Source organism: Mesocricetus auratus, unplaced genomic scaffold (assembly GCF_017639785.1).
Source record: "Mesocricetus auratus isolate SY011 unplaced genomic scaffold, BCM_Maur_2.0 Super-Scaffold_100691, whole genome shotgun sequence".
Classification (NCBI taxonomy): domain Eukaryota; kingdom Metazoa; phylum Chordata; class Mammalia; order Rodentia; family Cricetidae; genus Mesocricetus; species Mesocricetus auratus.
The window spans coordinates 25,946,738-25,963,687 of record NW_024429267.1 but is presented as its reverse complement, the minus strand read 5'-3'; the positions used below and the strand labels follow the sequence as shown (position 1 = coordinate 25,963,687).

The 16,950-nt window shown below is 41.8% G+C and overlaps 1 protein-coding gene across 2 annotated transcripts in view; it reads left to right on the top strand.

Annotated features, from left to right (window-relative positions):
• Cep162 (centrosomal protein 162) overlaps nucleotides 1–16,950 on the top strand; it is a 64,915-nt gene that overhangs the window by 19,785 nt on the left and 28,180 nt on the right. For both annotated transcript variants that reach the window (XR_005874802.1, XM_005073664.4), the window contains exons 10-16: nucleotides 1,252–1,443; nucleotides 1,998–2,079; nucleotides 7,231–7,513; nucleotides 9,176–9,437; nucleotides 13,907–14,037; nucleotides 14,304–14,531; nucleotides 15,200–15,340. Coding sequence is in view for 1 of the 2 variants with exons in the window: in XM_005073664.4 (XP_005073721.1) it covers nucleotides 1,252–1,443; nucleotides 1,998–2,079; nucleotides 7,231–7,513; nucleotides 9,176–9,437; nucleotides 13,907–14,037; nucleotides 14,304–14,531; nucleotides 15,200–15,340 (1,319 nt within the window). In the remaining variant the exon portion in view is untranslated. The remainder of the gene's footprint in view (nucleotides 1–1,251; nucleotides 1,444–1,997; nucleotides 2,080–7,230; nucleotides 7,514–9,175; nucleotides 9,438–13,906; nucleotides 14,038–14,303; nucleotides 14,532–15,199; nucleotides 15,341–16,950) is intronic.

The following is a 16,950-nucleotide window of genomic DNA, read 5'->3' as shown; positions in this document are numbered from 1 at the left end:
TTTTTGAGACAGCGTTTCTCTGTAGCTTTGGAGCCTGTCCTAGAACTCACTCAGTAGATCAGTTTGGCCTTGCACTCATAGAGATCTGCCTGCCTCTGCCTCTCAAGTGCTGGAAATAAAGGCGTGCACCGCCACAAAAGTATTCAGAGGGTTTTAAAAGAAGACAGGAGGTAGACCACTGGGTGGGCCATTGATAACAAACAACGGAAAAGCCCTGGCTGGAGCGGTGGGGATTACAAGTAGACGAAAAGCGTAAAAGAGACAGTGGCCAGGGAGAGGGTAGTGTCAGATGTCTCACAAGTGTAGTGGAGAGGATAGTGTCAGATGTCTCACAAGTGTCAGATGTCTCACAAGTGTCAGATGTCTCACAAGTGTCAGATGTCTCACAAGTGTAGTGGAGAGGTTAGTGTCAGATGTCTCACAAGTGTAGTCAGATGTCTCACAAGTGTAGTGGAGAGGATAGTGTCAGATGTCTCACAAGTGTCAGATGTCTCACAAGTATCAGATGTCTCACAAGTGTAGTGGAGAGGATAGTGTCAGATGTCTCACAAGTGTCAGATGTCTCACAAGTGTCAGATGTCTCACAAGTGTCAGATGTCTCACAAGTGTCAGATGTCTCACAAGTGTCAGATGTCTCACAAGTGTAGTGGAGAGGATAGTGTCAGATGTCTCACAAGTGTAGTCAGATGTCTCACAAGTGTAGTGGAGAGGATAGTGTCAGATGTCTCACAAGTGTCAGATGTCTCACAAGTGTAGTGGATAGTGTCAGATGTCTCACAAGCTCAGAAACGACACATGACTGGGCTTGGCCATCAGGAAGCAGCTTCAACAAGATGATGGGACACTTGGTGCTTTGCAAAGCTGGAGGAGCATGCTTGTGGGAGAACCGTTACAGACTGGCACTGCCACATTGCAGAGTGAGAATGGCCGTGGTGCGGCAGAGACAGTGTCCTTATGTTGAGGAAGTGTGAGAACAGTTTTACCCAGCACAGAGAGGCTAGTCAAAGACTGTGACGAGACAGTGACTGGTAAGTCAGAGCTGACAATCACCACATCAGGACTGCCTTGACTTTGCTATGACTTCATACTGATAGCCTACCCACATTCCTGCCAGGCTCTGCTTTTATAATATTGCCATTGTCCTGCAGCTTTGTTCACCATTCCTAAGAGACTAAGGGATGACTTCAATGTTTCATCTTCCTCCTGTGCCTATCACGTTGTGATACCTAGGAATTACATTTATTTCAACAGGTGTTTCTTACGGACAGAGCAGTGGTGACACAGAAGCCCTGCATCGGGCTTACTGTCACATAGCTCATTCTCTGGGAGACACAGGCGAACCAAGAATTGAGCCTAGCTCTGTGGAAAATGTCAAGAGCTCAGGAAAAGATCATCTTCAAGAAAATGAAGAGTCTTCAAAGAACATCTCTACCACAGAATCCGGTAAAGGCCGACAGCTTTAGCAGAAAAATGATGGGTGGATAATAAATGGACAGAATGTCTCTACTATTTACCCTCCTTAAATAGTGGTCATTGAAGTATACTTTGCATACAGTTTGCTGTGGTGATGACTTCTCAGTGTTTGACTGTAAAGGGCATGATCAAATGAAACCCCACCTGGATTAACTCCAGAGTTAGAGCTAAACTCAGAATACAGCCTACCTCCTAATGTTCCTTAACCAAATTGAGCCACAAGCTTGGTGTACATGTATATGTGTATTAATGGTTTTTAATAGAAACTAGAATTTTGAAATTTAAAAACAAAATCACATAGCAAGTGTGTGTGTGAGTTCTGGGTATAGATAATGGAGTTGTATTTTATAAATTCAAAGAAAGGGTTCCTTGTACAATTTTGTGATACAAACTTCATTTTTTGTGCATGCCATTTTGTTAACTGTATGCAGTAGAGAAATTTTTTATTTTTGTGGTACTCCATGTGTAATTTAAGCAGTTTAGGCAATGTTTTCATTTCTAATCTAACTTTTTTCTCCGTTTAGATCTGCCCACAGTAGAGGAGCTGATGAAACCCATCAGGATAGACTCCTACGGGGCCGGTGGCTTTGACTTGCCACCCATCAGGTATGAGGTTTGGGCAATGCCCTGTGCAGGATGGCTGCCTAGTTAAGTAGTGTTTACTGTTTCACTTCTTGTTTTGTCATGGAAATTATAACCATCTGTTCTGTGGAACCATTCCTAGTAAATAATTAATGAAAAATACAGGCTAGCATGTGTCTACCTGTGAGCTTCTGCTCTTATTTTATATTTACCCCCTGTCCATCAAAATTTTTGTAGTACTAAAAGAAAAAGACCTGCTAAGAAAGTTGGTGCCATTAATTAGTCCTAATGTTTTCATTGAAAATATGATTTTCTCGTCTTTCAGTGACACGTGGCTAGTTGATTCACCAGCAGAGGAAAATTTTTTTATGAATCATAGGTTTTCTATTTTATGAATCGGTTAGTTCTAACCTAGTCACCAGCTGGCCATCATCTCCCAGGATAAGCTCTGAGGTCATGAGAGAAATTGTCTTTGTGCAAATCCTGAAGCTCCAGTATTTAGTGGCAATGTATGCAGGGTTCCATCACTCATCAGCATGGATAACAATCATAGTAACCTGTTGCAGACAACTTTGCATGCATGTAGCATTTACAGGATCATATCCTCTCTCTCACATCCATGTAACATGTAGGCAGCATCTTCAGACTCCTCCCTCAAAGGTGAATTAACAGGATCTAACTAGAGCCAGATGACACTGATGCTTCCCATATTTTACATGACAATAGCAGACAAGAATTGTGCATTCTTTATGTGCGTGAATTCAGTCGTGATTAATTAATTAATTCAGCAGCTCTGGATATAGTTCATTGTTTTCCTTAGTTCACAGACAGGAAAACTGGGGTCTAAGGTTATATCTATAATCAGAGAACAAAGCCAGCCCATGTGCCTAGCCACATGCATTGTCCAGCCCGTGATTCCATGCAATATTTTCATGAAACTGTCCAGTCACTATCTCATTTGTGTTTTCAAATACATATTTGTTTAAAAGCTGAGTACAAACAGCTCTTGTAGAGTAAACATGTTTCAGGTTATTCAAGGTGTATACTCACTCATAAAGAGAATTGCTGGATCATACTGAAACTATTTTTAACAGCAGCAGTACTGTTTGACATTCCCAGCAGTATTACACAAGGGTTCTAGTCCCTCCACCCTCACCACCACCATTGTTTTCTGGTAGCCATTGTAATGGCACATTGAGGATTGTCTTAGGGTTACTCTTACTGTGATAAAGCATGACCAAAAGCAACTTGGGGAGGAAAGAGCTTGTCTTACCCTTGCACATCATTGTTCATTATGGAAGGAAGTCAGGACAGGAACTCAAGCAGGACAGGAACTTAGAGGCATGAGCTAACACAGAGGCCATGGAGGGGTGCTACTTATGTGGCTTGCTCAGCTTGCTTTTTTGTAGAACCACCAGCCCAGACTTGGCCCCACCCACAATGGGTTGGGCCCTCCCTATGTATCATTAATTAAGAAAATACCCTACAGACTTACCTGCAGCCCCATCTTATGGAGGCATTTTCTCATTTGAGACTCTCTCCTCTCAGATGAGGGAGCTTGTGTCAGGTTGACATGAAACTATCCAGCACACAGATGCTGTGCTAAGGGAAGTAAGTCATAGACAAACACCAAATTCTCCTGCATGTTTGAACTACATGCAATAGTAGAATATCGTAGAACAAAAGGAAGAAAGGCAGGAGATGCAGCAATAATTGTCAGTGGCTTGCTTGGTGGAGGTTGTCGGGGAGAGTGTCCTTAATGCTTATAGAGTTTCAGCTTCACAAAATCAGAGTATGAGGAGAGATGGCAGGAAAGTTTGTTCAACATTATGAACAGATTTTGTCACTGAAATGTATACTTACAATGGTTAAAATTGTAAATTTTATGTGAAATACATACACCACAAGAAAAAATTATAGAATAAACACACACACACACAAAAAAAACCCTGAAGACAAATATACTTACATAATACAAGGAACAATAGTTTCAGAAGTGTCAATAATACCATTGTTAGCACATTTAAACCTTTAGCAACTTAAACTGATGTAACACAGTCCTTGAAGTCCTAGTAGTAGACAGTCAGACAATTATTTCTCACTCATTCATGAGTCAGTGAGGCTGGTGTGGGCTCTGCTCTGTGCAGTCATTCAGTGCCCAGTGCCTCAGTCATCAGCTGTAGCTTTGAGGCTGTAGTGTTATCCAGCCAGTAAAGAAGTGGTCTATCCCCTTAGCTTGCATTCTGTCAGTCAGAGTTAACACTCTTAGGAAACCAACTGAAGGAAGGTGGAAAGTGTGATTTGCTTGCATGCCTAGAAAGAAAAGAGTTAGTTTGGTAGTGTCTAATTAGTAGCCTCCTAATAACCAGATTGCCGATGGCTATCATTTTTCTTTACACAAAGTCCTACTCAGCACTCTCACCATCTGAAAGGCCATAATATCCAAGAGAAGCATGGCCCTTTCCAGCTTGGGTGTGATTCTCTACCAGTAAATAAATGAAAAGAGTCATTGTCTTACCCCCAGCCAACATACAATAATGGAACTGGCTGTGTTCATAAATGGAAAGTCTTAGGGAAATAGAGCAGTCAGGTTGCCACTTTAAAAAAAACAGAAGGACCTTGTAAAAACCTTAAATAATGGGATTGCCCAGCTTAGGCTGTTCTACTTTTCTAGAACTTCTTGTGAATATACTGCCCTGGATTGCTGCTGCTCTGTTCCTTGAAGGATTTATCTAAGGTTATCACCATGGCCAAGCCACAGTGGGTTTTGTGAGTTGGGCATGCTGTGTTGGGTGACAAGCTTTTTTCTCAGTCTACTTCCTGCCTACCTGAAGGTAGTTTTAAGACCCCCATTTTCTGGCTCTGGGGAGCTAGCTGTTCTGCTTTTATTTACTTTGTGTTTGAACAAGATTGCTGACTAGTGGACTTCTGGTCTGTTGGGCTCCAGTCAGATCCATGTGCCAGCAACTAAATTCAAAGTTCTTTGCTAGATAAAATTTTAAACCTACTTGAGGTGTTTGGTTCTTGACACTCCAAGAACAGTAACCCCATGTGATGAACACACATGATCTGTAGCCCTTGTGAGAAACATTCAGCGCTCTTTCAATTGAGAAATGTAATGAAGTTCTATTTCTCATACCATCTTTCCAAAGTGAGCCCTATTGCTGATGTCTAGACGTCTAATCCCAATAGGACTTCAATTTCTAAGTATCCCTTGTCAGTTCTCTAGAAGAGCCATTCTGTCCCGAGTTCATCTGTTTCTTGTAATATCTTGCTGAAAGCAGCCAGCACTTAGTGTCATTATGTCCTCTCCAGTCACTTATTCCTCTTACTGTTCCAAGTGTGGCATGTGGTCGGCCTCATATGAAATTGGAAGTGGCAGATTAGCAAATGTTTTGCAATAAAACACCTTTCGGTAGCCTCTGCCATCAGTTTCCTGGCATCTAGAGTCCATCCATGCTAGTGCTTACATTCTGGTGGCAAGAACTAATGTCAGGGAAATGTGGCTTAGTTGGTACCCAGCAAGAGCAGGAAACACTTGGATTAGCATCTAGACAGCATCTGCTGCTGTGAACAGGGAAGAAACTGAGGTACTTTCCACTGGGTTAGAAGTTTCCAGCATTTACTGAGTAGCTTGTCTACATAGTATAAAAATGGTGGCCTCTTAAACTGTTCTTTAATCACAAGTCATAAGATATTCATATTTTTAGAGCCCTTATGGTTTACTGGTATTTAACCAAATACAAGACATTCCCTGTTATATGAATGCATCTTTTGGGGATATACCTAAGAGTGTAATTGCTGGGTCTTGTGGTAGACTGATTCCCATTTTCCTGAGGAATCTCCATACTGATTTCCAAAGTGGGTGTACGAGTTGGCACTCCCATCAGCAGTGGAGGAGTGTCCCCCTCTCTCTACATCCTATCTAGCATAAATTGTCATTGGTGTTTTTGATTTTAGTCAAAATTTGATTCTGACAGGAGTAAGATGGTATCTCAGAGTTATTTTGATTTGCATTTCCCTAATGGCTAAGGATGTTGAGCACTTTCTCAAGTGTCTCTCAGCCATTTTAGATTCCTCTATTGATGAACAAAGGGGTCAAGACTGGGCTGGTGAAACCCACAGAAACTGCCAACCTGAACAAGGGGGGAGCTCTTGGACTCCCGACTGATGGCTGAGAGGTCAGCATGGGACTGATCCCGACCCCCTGAATGTGGGTGTCAGCGAGGAGGCCTGGACAATCTATGGGGCCTTGTTTATCCCTGGCATACAAATGGACTTTGGGTGCCCCTTCCACAATAAGGGATGCTCTCTCAGTCTGGACTCTTGGGGGAGGGCCTAGGCCCTGCCCTGAATGAAATGACAGACTCTGGATATCCCCCATGGAGGACATTCACCCTGGGGAATGGAGTAGGGATTGGATGAGGGGCTGGGGAGCCTGGAGGGGTGGGGGAGGGGAGGGAGAGGGAGCTGGGATTGACATGTGAAGCAAGCTTGTTGCTAATATAAATTTTAAAAAAAATTTAAAGAATTTTTTAAAAAGACATTCCCTGGAGATAGTTCCCTAATTTTAAAAAAAAATGATGTATCAGACATGTTGATGCACGCCTGTAATCCCAGCACTTGGGAGGCAGAGGCAAGTGGATCTCTGAGTTCAAGGCCAGCCTGGTCTACAGAATAAGTTCCCGAACAACCAGGACTGTTACACAGAGAAACCCTGTGTTGAAAAAAACAGAACAAAAACTAAAGCATGTTGATTTAATAAGAAATTGTGGGTAAAAATTACTTGCTTCATTAAAATTATCTGAAATTAGTCAAGCATAATGATGCATGCTTATAATCTCAACACTCAGAGGTGGCGGCAGGAGGATCTGGAGTTCAGGGTCATCCTCTACTAAAACGTGGCTTAGAAGCCAGCCTGGGCTACATAAGACCTTGCCTCAAAAGAACAAAAGTATAAACAGTTACATGATAAGGTGTGAGTGTCCCAGGCTAACTGCTAGTGTGGTGTAGTGTAGTGTAGTGTGGTGTAGTGTAGTGTAGTGTAGTGTATGACCTGGTTAGCACTGTAACATCATTTGAATAGTTACAGCTCATATGTCTGTGCAAATGTGGGTGGATAACTGAGGAACTTGAGGAATTATGCTACATCCTGTGCTCTACTTTGTTCTGCAGCCTTAAGAAAGCAGCTGACAGTAAGGAAGAGGAACCTGTGAGCTCCTTATTCCTTAAAGTGAACGTAAGCACTCTGTCTCAAGATCCCACTCCCGTGAGCCAGTTTCCCTACAAACACGATGAGAGTGTGGCTTTGCACAAGACAGCGGGTGAGAGCGTGGGTGGTGGCTGTCCAGCAGCAACTGCTATGGAAGAGCGTTTGGACAAAATGTACCTTGAGATTTTGAAGAAAAAAACAACTGTCAACTCTTCACTATTACCTCAGGATGACAAAACTAATCGGGTAAGAAGTATGTGCTTAAGCTAGTGGGGCCGATGACATCATCTGTGGGTGGCACTTATTGCCAAAACTTCCAATCTCCAAGTTCAAAGTACCACCGTAGCATTCCCTTTCTCTTTATTTTCTTTCATTCTTCTCTCATACATTCCATCCCAGCCATAGTTTTCCCTCCCTCCACTCATCCAAGCCCTCCCCTACTTTCTCTCTCTCCTAAATCCACTCCTTCTCCATTTCTCTTCAGAAAACAAGGAGGCCTCCCAGAGATATCAAGCAGACACAGCATAACAAGTTACAATAAAACTAGGCACAAATTCTCATATCAAGGCTGGACAAGGTAGTCCAGTAAGAGTAAAAGGATTCCACAGCAGATGAAAGAGTCAAAGACACCCCTAATCTCACTGTTAGGAGCCCCACAAGAACACCCAGCTATAACATATCTGCAGAGGACCAAGGTCAGACCCATGCAGGCTCCCTGGATGTCTCTTCAGTCTCTGAGCCTTGGTTAGTTGGTTGCATGAGCCATTTCCTTGTGGTATCCTTGACCACTGTGGCCCCTACAACCTCCCTCTGCCCTCTGCAGGATTCCCATGGCTCAGTCTAATGTTTGGCTGTGGGTCTCTGCATCTGCTCCCATAGGTTGCTGGAGGACACCTCTCTGGTGACAGTTGGGCTAGGCACTGATCTATGAGTTTACCAGAATAGCCTTTCCTCTTGCCTTTTCTTTCCTTTCCTTTCTCTTCCGTTTTAGTCCCTCATATCAGACTTGGATAGTTTCAGAAAATAGTCTCTTCTCTTTGTTACTCATGGCTCATCTTCCTCATAGTCTGCACCATAGGGGAGTTGGATTTTATAGGATTGTGATTAGCAACTGTGACAAGATGTGCATTTCATTGTTCCTTCTTTCTTTGCTTTTGGCTTTGTGTTTTATAGTTCCCATGGTTCCAGTATTCTATTTTTACTTTCTAGTTTTGTATTTGCTATAAAGCATCTCATTTTTGTGGAGTGAGGCAATGTGCTGTATTACTTTATTGTTGCTGTGATAAAAGGCTCTGGAAGAAAGTGGCTTTGGGAAGGAAGGGTTTGTTGGCTCACAGTTCAAGGTACAGCCATCATGGTGGGAAAGTCAAGGCAGTAGACATGAGAGGCATGAGAGCAATGAATCCCAGATGTAGCACGGTTCCTTTTCCCTTCCGTACAGTCCATGATCCCAGTCAGGGAATGGAGAGACTTCTCACCACCGTCAGGACAACCTCTCACCACAGGCTCCCCGGCCCATCTCCCACCCAGACTCTTTCGGGTTGACAGGTCACTAGCCATCATAAGTATTGATATTTTTAATGTACCATAAATCCAGAGGAAAGACAGTACTATTTTGGTTGTAATTTCAAGATATCTTCTTCCTTGATGTTTTCATTATTCTAGTAGCTACCTACACACCTTACTTTCTTGCAAGCTTATTTTGCTTTCTAGTACTTTGTCCTAATGCTAACTTTGAAGATAGACTTCAAAACACTGAGATTCTAATAGATTAGAGAACCCGCTGTAGTAGTTCGCCCCTCATGAACCTTATTATTTGCCAGTCACAGTCTTGCTGTGTATTAAATTTTCATTAACAATAGTTATTGTTCATTCCGATACTAAAGAGTTTGTTCTTGTTGTATACAGACTTCCAGGACTCAGCTCAGTGCTGGGGAAGAGGGACCTGTAACTGGTAAGCAGGTTCCATACAAGAAGGCCAGAAGTGCACCTCCTTTGCTTAAGAGAAAGCCGCAGAGTGGTCTGTACACATCAGCTCGGAGCTCAGGCTATGGCAAGCCCACTTCGCCACTCCAGTTATTTTCTACTTTTGAAAAGAAAACTTCAAAGGACAATACAAAAAGTAAAAATGTGAGATCCATTCCCACCTCAAATCAGTTTAGGAAAAAGGGTAAGAATACATTCTCTTCAAGATAAAGTTTGATGCATATAACACATTATTTCATTTTCTTTGTTTTTGTGGAGGAGAATGTTAAAGAACTGTATATTCCTCATAGGGGAAGTGTAGTTTATAGCTTTTGACCCAGGGTAGTGGCAATGAAGACAGTGAAAGGGGACTGATGAAACTGTGTTTAAAGGTAGAACTGATATTATAAAATCTGGCTTGGGTCACTAGTTTTTGTTCCGAGCAACTGAAGGACTGGAACTGCCATTCCCCGAGGTGAGAAAAATCGAGGTAAATTTTGGGTTAGAAGGAAGAGAGATTATGGTTTTGAGATGACTATTTTGATTGACAAGTAGTGATGAAGAGAAGTCTTGGCATTCAAGAGGAAGTATAGACTCAAGATCCCATTTGAGAACTTATTAATGAGCAGAAGGCACATTTTTCAAAGCAGTAGCACTTACTGAGCACGAGGATGTTCTATTGTTGTTATGATACAACACCATGCCCAAAAGCAACTTGGGGAAGAAAGAATTTGTTCTTACAGGCTACAGTCTGTCGTTGTGGAAAGCGAAGGCAGGGGCTTGAAGCAGAAACCACAGAGGAATGCCGCTTACTGACTCGGTTGTCCTGGATTTCCCAGCTACCTTTCTTATACATCTCAGGTCTTGCTGCCTAGGGGTTGCACCACCCACAGTGGACCCTTCTACTTGAATTAGCAGTTAAGAAAATGCCCACAGACATGCCATCCACAGGCCAATCTGTTGGTGTCAATTCCTCAGTTGAGGTTCCTTCTTCCCACATGACCCTTACGTTTATGTCATTTGACACTTGAAGCTATGACAGGATAACTAGAGGGTAAACAAATGGGCTCAGACAGAACAAACTGCAAACAAAGCAGGCAGAGTCAGGCAGGAGAACTCTGACAGAACCTTTAGTCTAGGACCTTCTGGGGGGAGTTCTGTGAAAGATAGTTGGTACAGTAGCTGACTTGAGGAGAGAAGAAGTTAAGAGACACTTTGGGGCCACCACAATAGCACTGTGGGTTAAGACATTTGCCACTGCAGCCTAGCAGCCTGAGTTAATCTTTGAACCCACATGAAGGTGAAGAATAGAACCAACTCCTAAAGGCTGTCCTCTGGCCTCTACACCTGCACACATATCACACACATATCATACACACACAGTAATAAATTACTATTTTAAATTAAAAGGGGGGCAGGAGAGATGGCTTAGCAGTTAAGAGCCTTGGCTGTTCTTCTGGAGGTCCTGAGTTCAATTCCCAGCATTCACAAGGCAGCTCACAACTTCTATAATGAAATCCAGTGCCCTCTTCTGGTGTGCAGATGTACATGTAGACAGTGCTCTCGGTAGCTGTAGTGACTATATGCTTGTACGTCCTTAAGAAGGATTGACTGGGAAGAAAAAGAATGTGCAGTGTAGTGGGCAGAGGGGATAGTTGCCTGGGCAGAGTACTTGGCTTAGAAGAACTGTGGTGGTGCACAGTAGACTGCATTAGCTAGGAATGGGGGCAGCTCTGAGTCCTGGGAAATGTGGAGGACAGGAAGAGAGCACAAGCTGGGAGCTGGATAGATGTGGGAGGGTTGTGGATGTTCTCAGAAATCAACACCGTGCCATTAGATAGTAGTAAAGAGGGAAAGAAGAGAAGATATGAAGTAAGCACCCAAGAGATTACTAAGTTAGAGGTTAGAAGGCCATTGCATGATTGGTGGTGGGAACCTAGATCATGCAGTGTAAGTGAGCAGCTAAGGGAAAGGAACTTAAGGGGTTACCAGGGCCTGGGTTTGTTGAAATCATTGCAAATGAGGCCAGAAGTGTCACAGGGATTGAGAAAGGATCAATGTAAATGGTGGGTTGATAAATGAAGGCAACATTTTTATGAGTAAAGTTAACTAATATCCTAGACTTGTTTTTCAATATTTCAAAATCTTACAGTATTTTGACTACCAATCAAAACACATTACTCTTGTAAAACATGCTGTTTGGGGGGCAGTTATGTTGAGCTAAGCACGTTGCTATCAATTACAGAGTTAGGTGTCTGTTAGTGGAGGTTAGTGGCTAGCAGACCTGCCATGTGGGGGCTGCCTTTTTCTTCTAGTTACCTTTTATTTAGAGTTTCGTGTTTATGTTTTCATTTGTAACACAATATTGTTATGAGAAGAAAACTTGCTGGTGAGTTCAAATTCAAATATAGGGGAAAAGAAGAAAAAGGAAAGTTAACAAGGAATCCTGGTGCCATGCTGAGCGCTGTCAGACTTTTCCCTGTGTGTGTCTTAATGAGAGAAATAAGGGGGGGTGGGTGGATGGAGAGTAGAAGTAGATACATGGCTTAAATGTTTTCTAAGAGTAATATCTGAAAATGCCAGATAAAATCCATTGGTTTGTATACTCACCTAAAAATCAGTTCTTAAAAAAAATGAGATCACACTTCATAAGTTCTTTTTATTTTTTATAAACTTTTTAACTTGTTTTATACATATGGTTGCTTTGCCTGCGTGTATGTGTTGTATACCATTTGCATGCCTGGCAAATGAGGGTCCAGAAGAGGGCGTTGGACCTCCCAGAACTGGAATCACAGACATTTGTGTGCCACCAAGTGGGTACTAAGCATCAAACCTGGGGCCTCCAGAAGAACAGCCAGCGTTTTCCCCATCTCCCCTGCCCCTCATAAATATATGAGATGTAGGGTTACATCTACAAGGAGATAAACCTCATCCTTAAAAATTACATGTTCTAAGAAAATAGATTTTGATAACCTCTGAGAGATTGCTAAAGCCATATTGTTGTTTCCTGGCTTCATTTTCAATTTTATGTATTGCCAATCACTTCTTTCCCTTCTAGGAAATATGAAGTAATATATAATCCTTCCCCATGCCACCCAACCAGTGGTTTTGCCTTTTTAAGGTATATTTTCTCTTGCAACCATGTCTCTCGGTTTGGAGATTTAGTTCTTGCTCTGGTTATTAAGGAAGCTGAGTGTCTGTTACTGACAGTGGCTCCAATGTACAATTCTTTTGGTTCATTTCTTTTTGATTGAATGTTACTAATGCATTGTTTCTTCAAAGAGGACTTTAGGGTTTTAATTCTGCAGTGTTTTTCTGTTTGAATTTCATATTAAGAAATTTTTATTTCTTAGATGTCTTGCAGAGCACTTGGTTCAGTTGCTAGCACCCACTTGTTGGCTCACAACTGTCTGTACCTCCAGTACCAGCGGATTCAGGGTTCCCTTCTCGCCACTTTGGGCACCAGACACAAGCATGTGCACAGATAGACATTCCATAAACACTCATACATATAGAAAAAAAGATTGAGGAATGGAAGTTCTGTTGTAAAAGGGCTGGCAGGCTAAACTTACATATACAAAACCACCTGTTTTTAGCTGTCTGGTCCTAACAGTCATGTGCTGGCAGGACACACCTAGCCCTTGGTCATGGTGTAACCTGCCAGTGATTGAAAGAGATCACATGTTGTATCTGCAATGATTCAGTCTTGTTATGAATCCTGTAAGAAATTTCTTTAGAAGCATACATGAAACACACTAAGTATGATGGTGACCATAAGGGGAGCCTTCACATGGGCCTGTAAAAAGGATAGAAGAAGTGAACCATTCTGTGAGGAAGTATTGAATTATTCTCTTAGCTTTTCCGTATTTTCCAAATATGTGATGATATTTTTTATTTAAAAAAATACATTTAAACAAATCTTGAGGAAATCATTGTAAACATACACACAAACACACACACACATACACACACACACACAAAATTTCAAGTTACTTATATACCTTTAAGGCTGCTGGGTAATGTTTATGGGATGCTCAGAGCCTGTCACATTTGAATGTGGGCTTTAAGATCCCACAGAAGTGTCTCCCAACACTGCCTGTTGCTAACTGAATAGTACACGCCCCAGCATTACTCTGTCTTTGGAGTTTAGAAGTTACTGTAAAAGCAGAAAATGAGACCAAAGATGTATTAGTCACATTCTTTTCTAATTTGCTAGATGATGTTATTGAATCATCTTTGAAATCAGACTTGGGTTGACTGTTACGATGTACAGGGCTCCATGGAAGCTGTCACACCTGTCACACACTGAGTATCCAAAGTGTGCTCAAGACAGTGACTCTGAACTGACATTCTTCCTACTTCCTAGCTGCTCTTTCTGACTCATCATGTGGACATCCTTACTGTGCCCCTCTTAGAGAACAGCTTGTTTAAAGGGGGTAAAGTCCTGAAGTTACCCTGCTTCACAGTCTGCTCACACTCATTTTGCTCCATCTGTAGATGCTGATTGTGGGTGGCTGCTGGGGGGCAGTGCCATAGTGAAAGCACCGTGCCGTGGGTAGCGATCTACATTTTACCTCCACATTGCTGCTGCCCTCGTATTTATTTTCCGTCATTGCTGAATGCTCATTCCACCTTCCTTTTATGATGCTTTCTCCTGTTGTCTATAATATCTAGAAATACTATCTGGAACAAAACTCATCAAGCCTGCAGCTTTGAGTAGACCATCCCCCCAAAGTGAAGGTAGCCTAGCTACACCTAAGCAGCCTGAAGATCCCACAGCTGACTCCTCTGTCCAGTTTCCGACTGTAGGTATTGTTGCAGTTCATATTAATATTTATAATTTTTATATATTAAAATCATTTTAAAACTAGATTATAAAGAGTATGTTAATTACACACGGTAAGAAACTATCACAAGTGAAGATGATTAATATGTACAAATAAAATATGAAATTTCTTTCCTTAGTCACATCATTTACTGGTAAAGATAAAAGATCGTTATTCCCATGTCATGGCCAGTCTGTTTTCTGGTCTGTGTTCTCATGTAATGAAGTCATGCTTCTTTTGTTAAGGAGCCTCTAGGACCCTCTGTTGGGAATGGAGAAAAAGAATCATTGATGTTGAAAAGAGCTCAGGATGCGGAAGAAAAGTGGAGGGGTGCACAAGCCCTAATTGAGCAAATTAAAGTCACATTCTCAGAAAAGGAGAAGGAGCTAGAGAACACACTGGAAAACCTCAAGAGACAGCAGGAAGGAGAGCTCTTCAAACTGAACCAAGAAAATTACATTCTTCAGACCAAGGTACCAAATACACGGTTCTGTTTTTCCTTCTAATTTATTAAAACAAAAACAAAAACAAAAAACCCAAACAGATATGCTTCTTTTTTTTAAAGATTTATTTACTTATTATAAATATAACATTCTGCCTCCATTTATGTCTACACGCCAAAAGAGGGCATCAGATCTCATTAGGGATGGTTGTGAGCCACCATGTGGTTACTGGGAGTTGAACTCAGGACCTCTGGAAGAGCAGTCTGTGCTCTTAACCTCTGAGCCATCTCTCCAGCCCCCCAGATATGCTTCTTACTAAATTCCTTGTTTTCTTGGTACCTGGAGCATTTCAATTTCCCACATACACTGCAGACTTGGTTCTTGATTCTCTCCAGAGTGAGCTGAACCATGGGAAAATCAAACAAGGCTCTTTTGATGATTTGCCTGTGTCAGCTGTTCTTTTAAAAACAAATCAGTGAGTTCATTATGACCGTCAGAGAAATGATGGTTTTAGCAGGAAATGCAGTAGAAGGTGTAGAACCAGAGAGAGTCACCGCAATGTTTGTGAGTTTTTCTCTCACAGAAAGTCGCTGTGTTGATGTGACCATGGTCACAGCACTTCCCAGGACGGTCAGTAATGGCGGTTGTTTTCTCTTCATTTTCCTGTTCAAGTAAAAGGATTTCTCCATTTTTTAAAGTTAAGTAGCTTTGAAGAAACAAGCAGAAAACAGAGATGGCTACAGCTTGGAGAAACATCAGATCCCGTCACTGGAGAAAAGCTGAAGCAAATCCAAAAGGAAATACAAGAACAAGAGACACTTCTTCAAGGATACCAGCAGGTGTGGCAGTTCTTCAGCTTCTGATGACTTTGGTTTTGATCCTTTAATTATAAAAGTAAGATATATTAATATACTGCTGTGGTCATTTAACATGCAGACATAAGTAAGGTAATGTGACTAGTGATCTTCCCCCACCTTTCCCCCTTCTTCCTCCTCCCCTCCTTTTTCCTGTGCCCTAGAACTCACTGTAAAGTCCAGATAGTCCTCAAGGTTGTGATCCACCTCCCAAGTGCTGGGTACAGACATGCACTGTCTTGCCCAGTTGGCCTACACCTTTCTTATTTACCAAATTAAAGTAGCTAAGAGCATCAATCTGAATTCAGATGAAAACCTGATTTTAAGTTTTAACCTAACACCTGCTGTGGAGCCATATGCAACCCTCTCACCCCTGTCTTTATGAGTAGAGATAAGACAGAGAGTAGTGAAATTCAAAATATGGCAGTACAAACCAGCCTCCTAACCTGGCACGTGGTAGCCAATCAGAAATTGTTGCATGCTGTTTTAATAGCCATGTTTCTTAGAAATGAGTATATTTTCCTTAGCTTTCTACAAAGTTCATAATAGGTTTTTGACTAGTCTTGCTATTATTTTCACCATATCAGTCTACACTCAAGTGCTGATGCCTCAACGATGAACTTTTTTTAGTGAGTGCTCTGTAGCAGCATGTACTCTGGTGTGTATACGCCTGGAAGGTTTAAGGTGTAGCTTCCTTCTCTGTCTCGCTTTTTGTCTGTTCTTCCTCTTTCGTCCTCTACCTCAATAAACATCTCTTTCCCAACTGTAATCTGAGCTCTGTGCCATTCTTTGTCACCCAGAGAAAATCGGGAAAGCATGTTTACACCAGTTGCTCTGAATGTTTGGCCTTACACACTGCCCTCAGGTTAGTGAGATCTGTTCAGATCCTTCATCCACCGTCCCATCTTGCCACACAGAGAGGGACTTAAAGATTTCCCAGGCCCTAAGTATGTCAGCTGTCCCCTCATAAGACAATGCACAAGTTCTGTGTGTGTGTAGACATGCCATCTTCCAGGCACTAGTCCACGCGTGCCAAGGTAATCCATAGCTTTTCTCACCACCTCCAAAGCTCTTAGTTTTCAGCAAATTCTCAATATAAAGTGAGGTTAGTATGTCGGAGCAGATATCTAATCACAGATTCATTTGTTCCATATATAATTACCTCACTGTTAGAAGCCAGGCTCCTGGAGGTTTCCCCTACTCCTGATTTTTTTCCCTTCTGGCCAAAACCAGAAACTATATATTGGATATGTAGTCCTGCTGGGCTTTCTCACTCCTAGCTCACCATGTAGGTGAAAGACTTCTGCACGCTCCCTTTTGTATTTACTCTGGTAACATTCAGGGTATTACACTGACAGTAGACCCCACTTTGGGGGAATTTTAGAACTTTTTTCCAAGTAAGCATTTGTAGCATTTTAGAAAGAGTTGTATCTAGAGAAGTTGCCTTCTAAGATAATAAAAGATATGTAAAAAGAACTTTATAAAATTAAAATCTAAGGAAATTTTAAAGACCACTTAAGTGATTTATCTGTTAACATTCCATCTTATGTTTTAAGTGCTGCTAACTTTTAACTCAATCATTTTTCTGTTTTTAA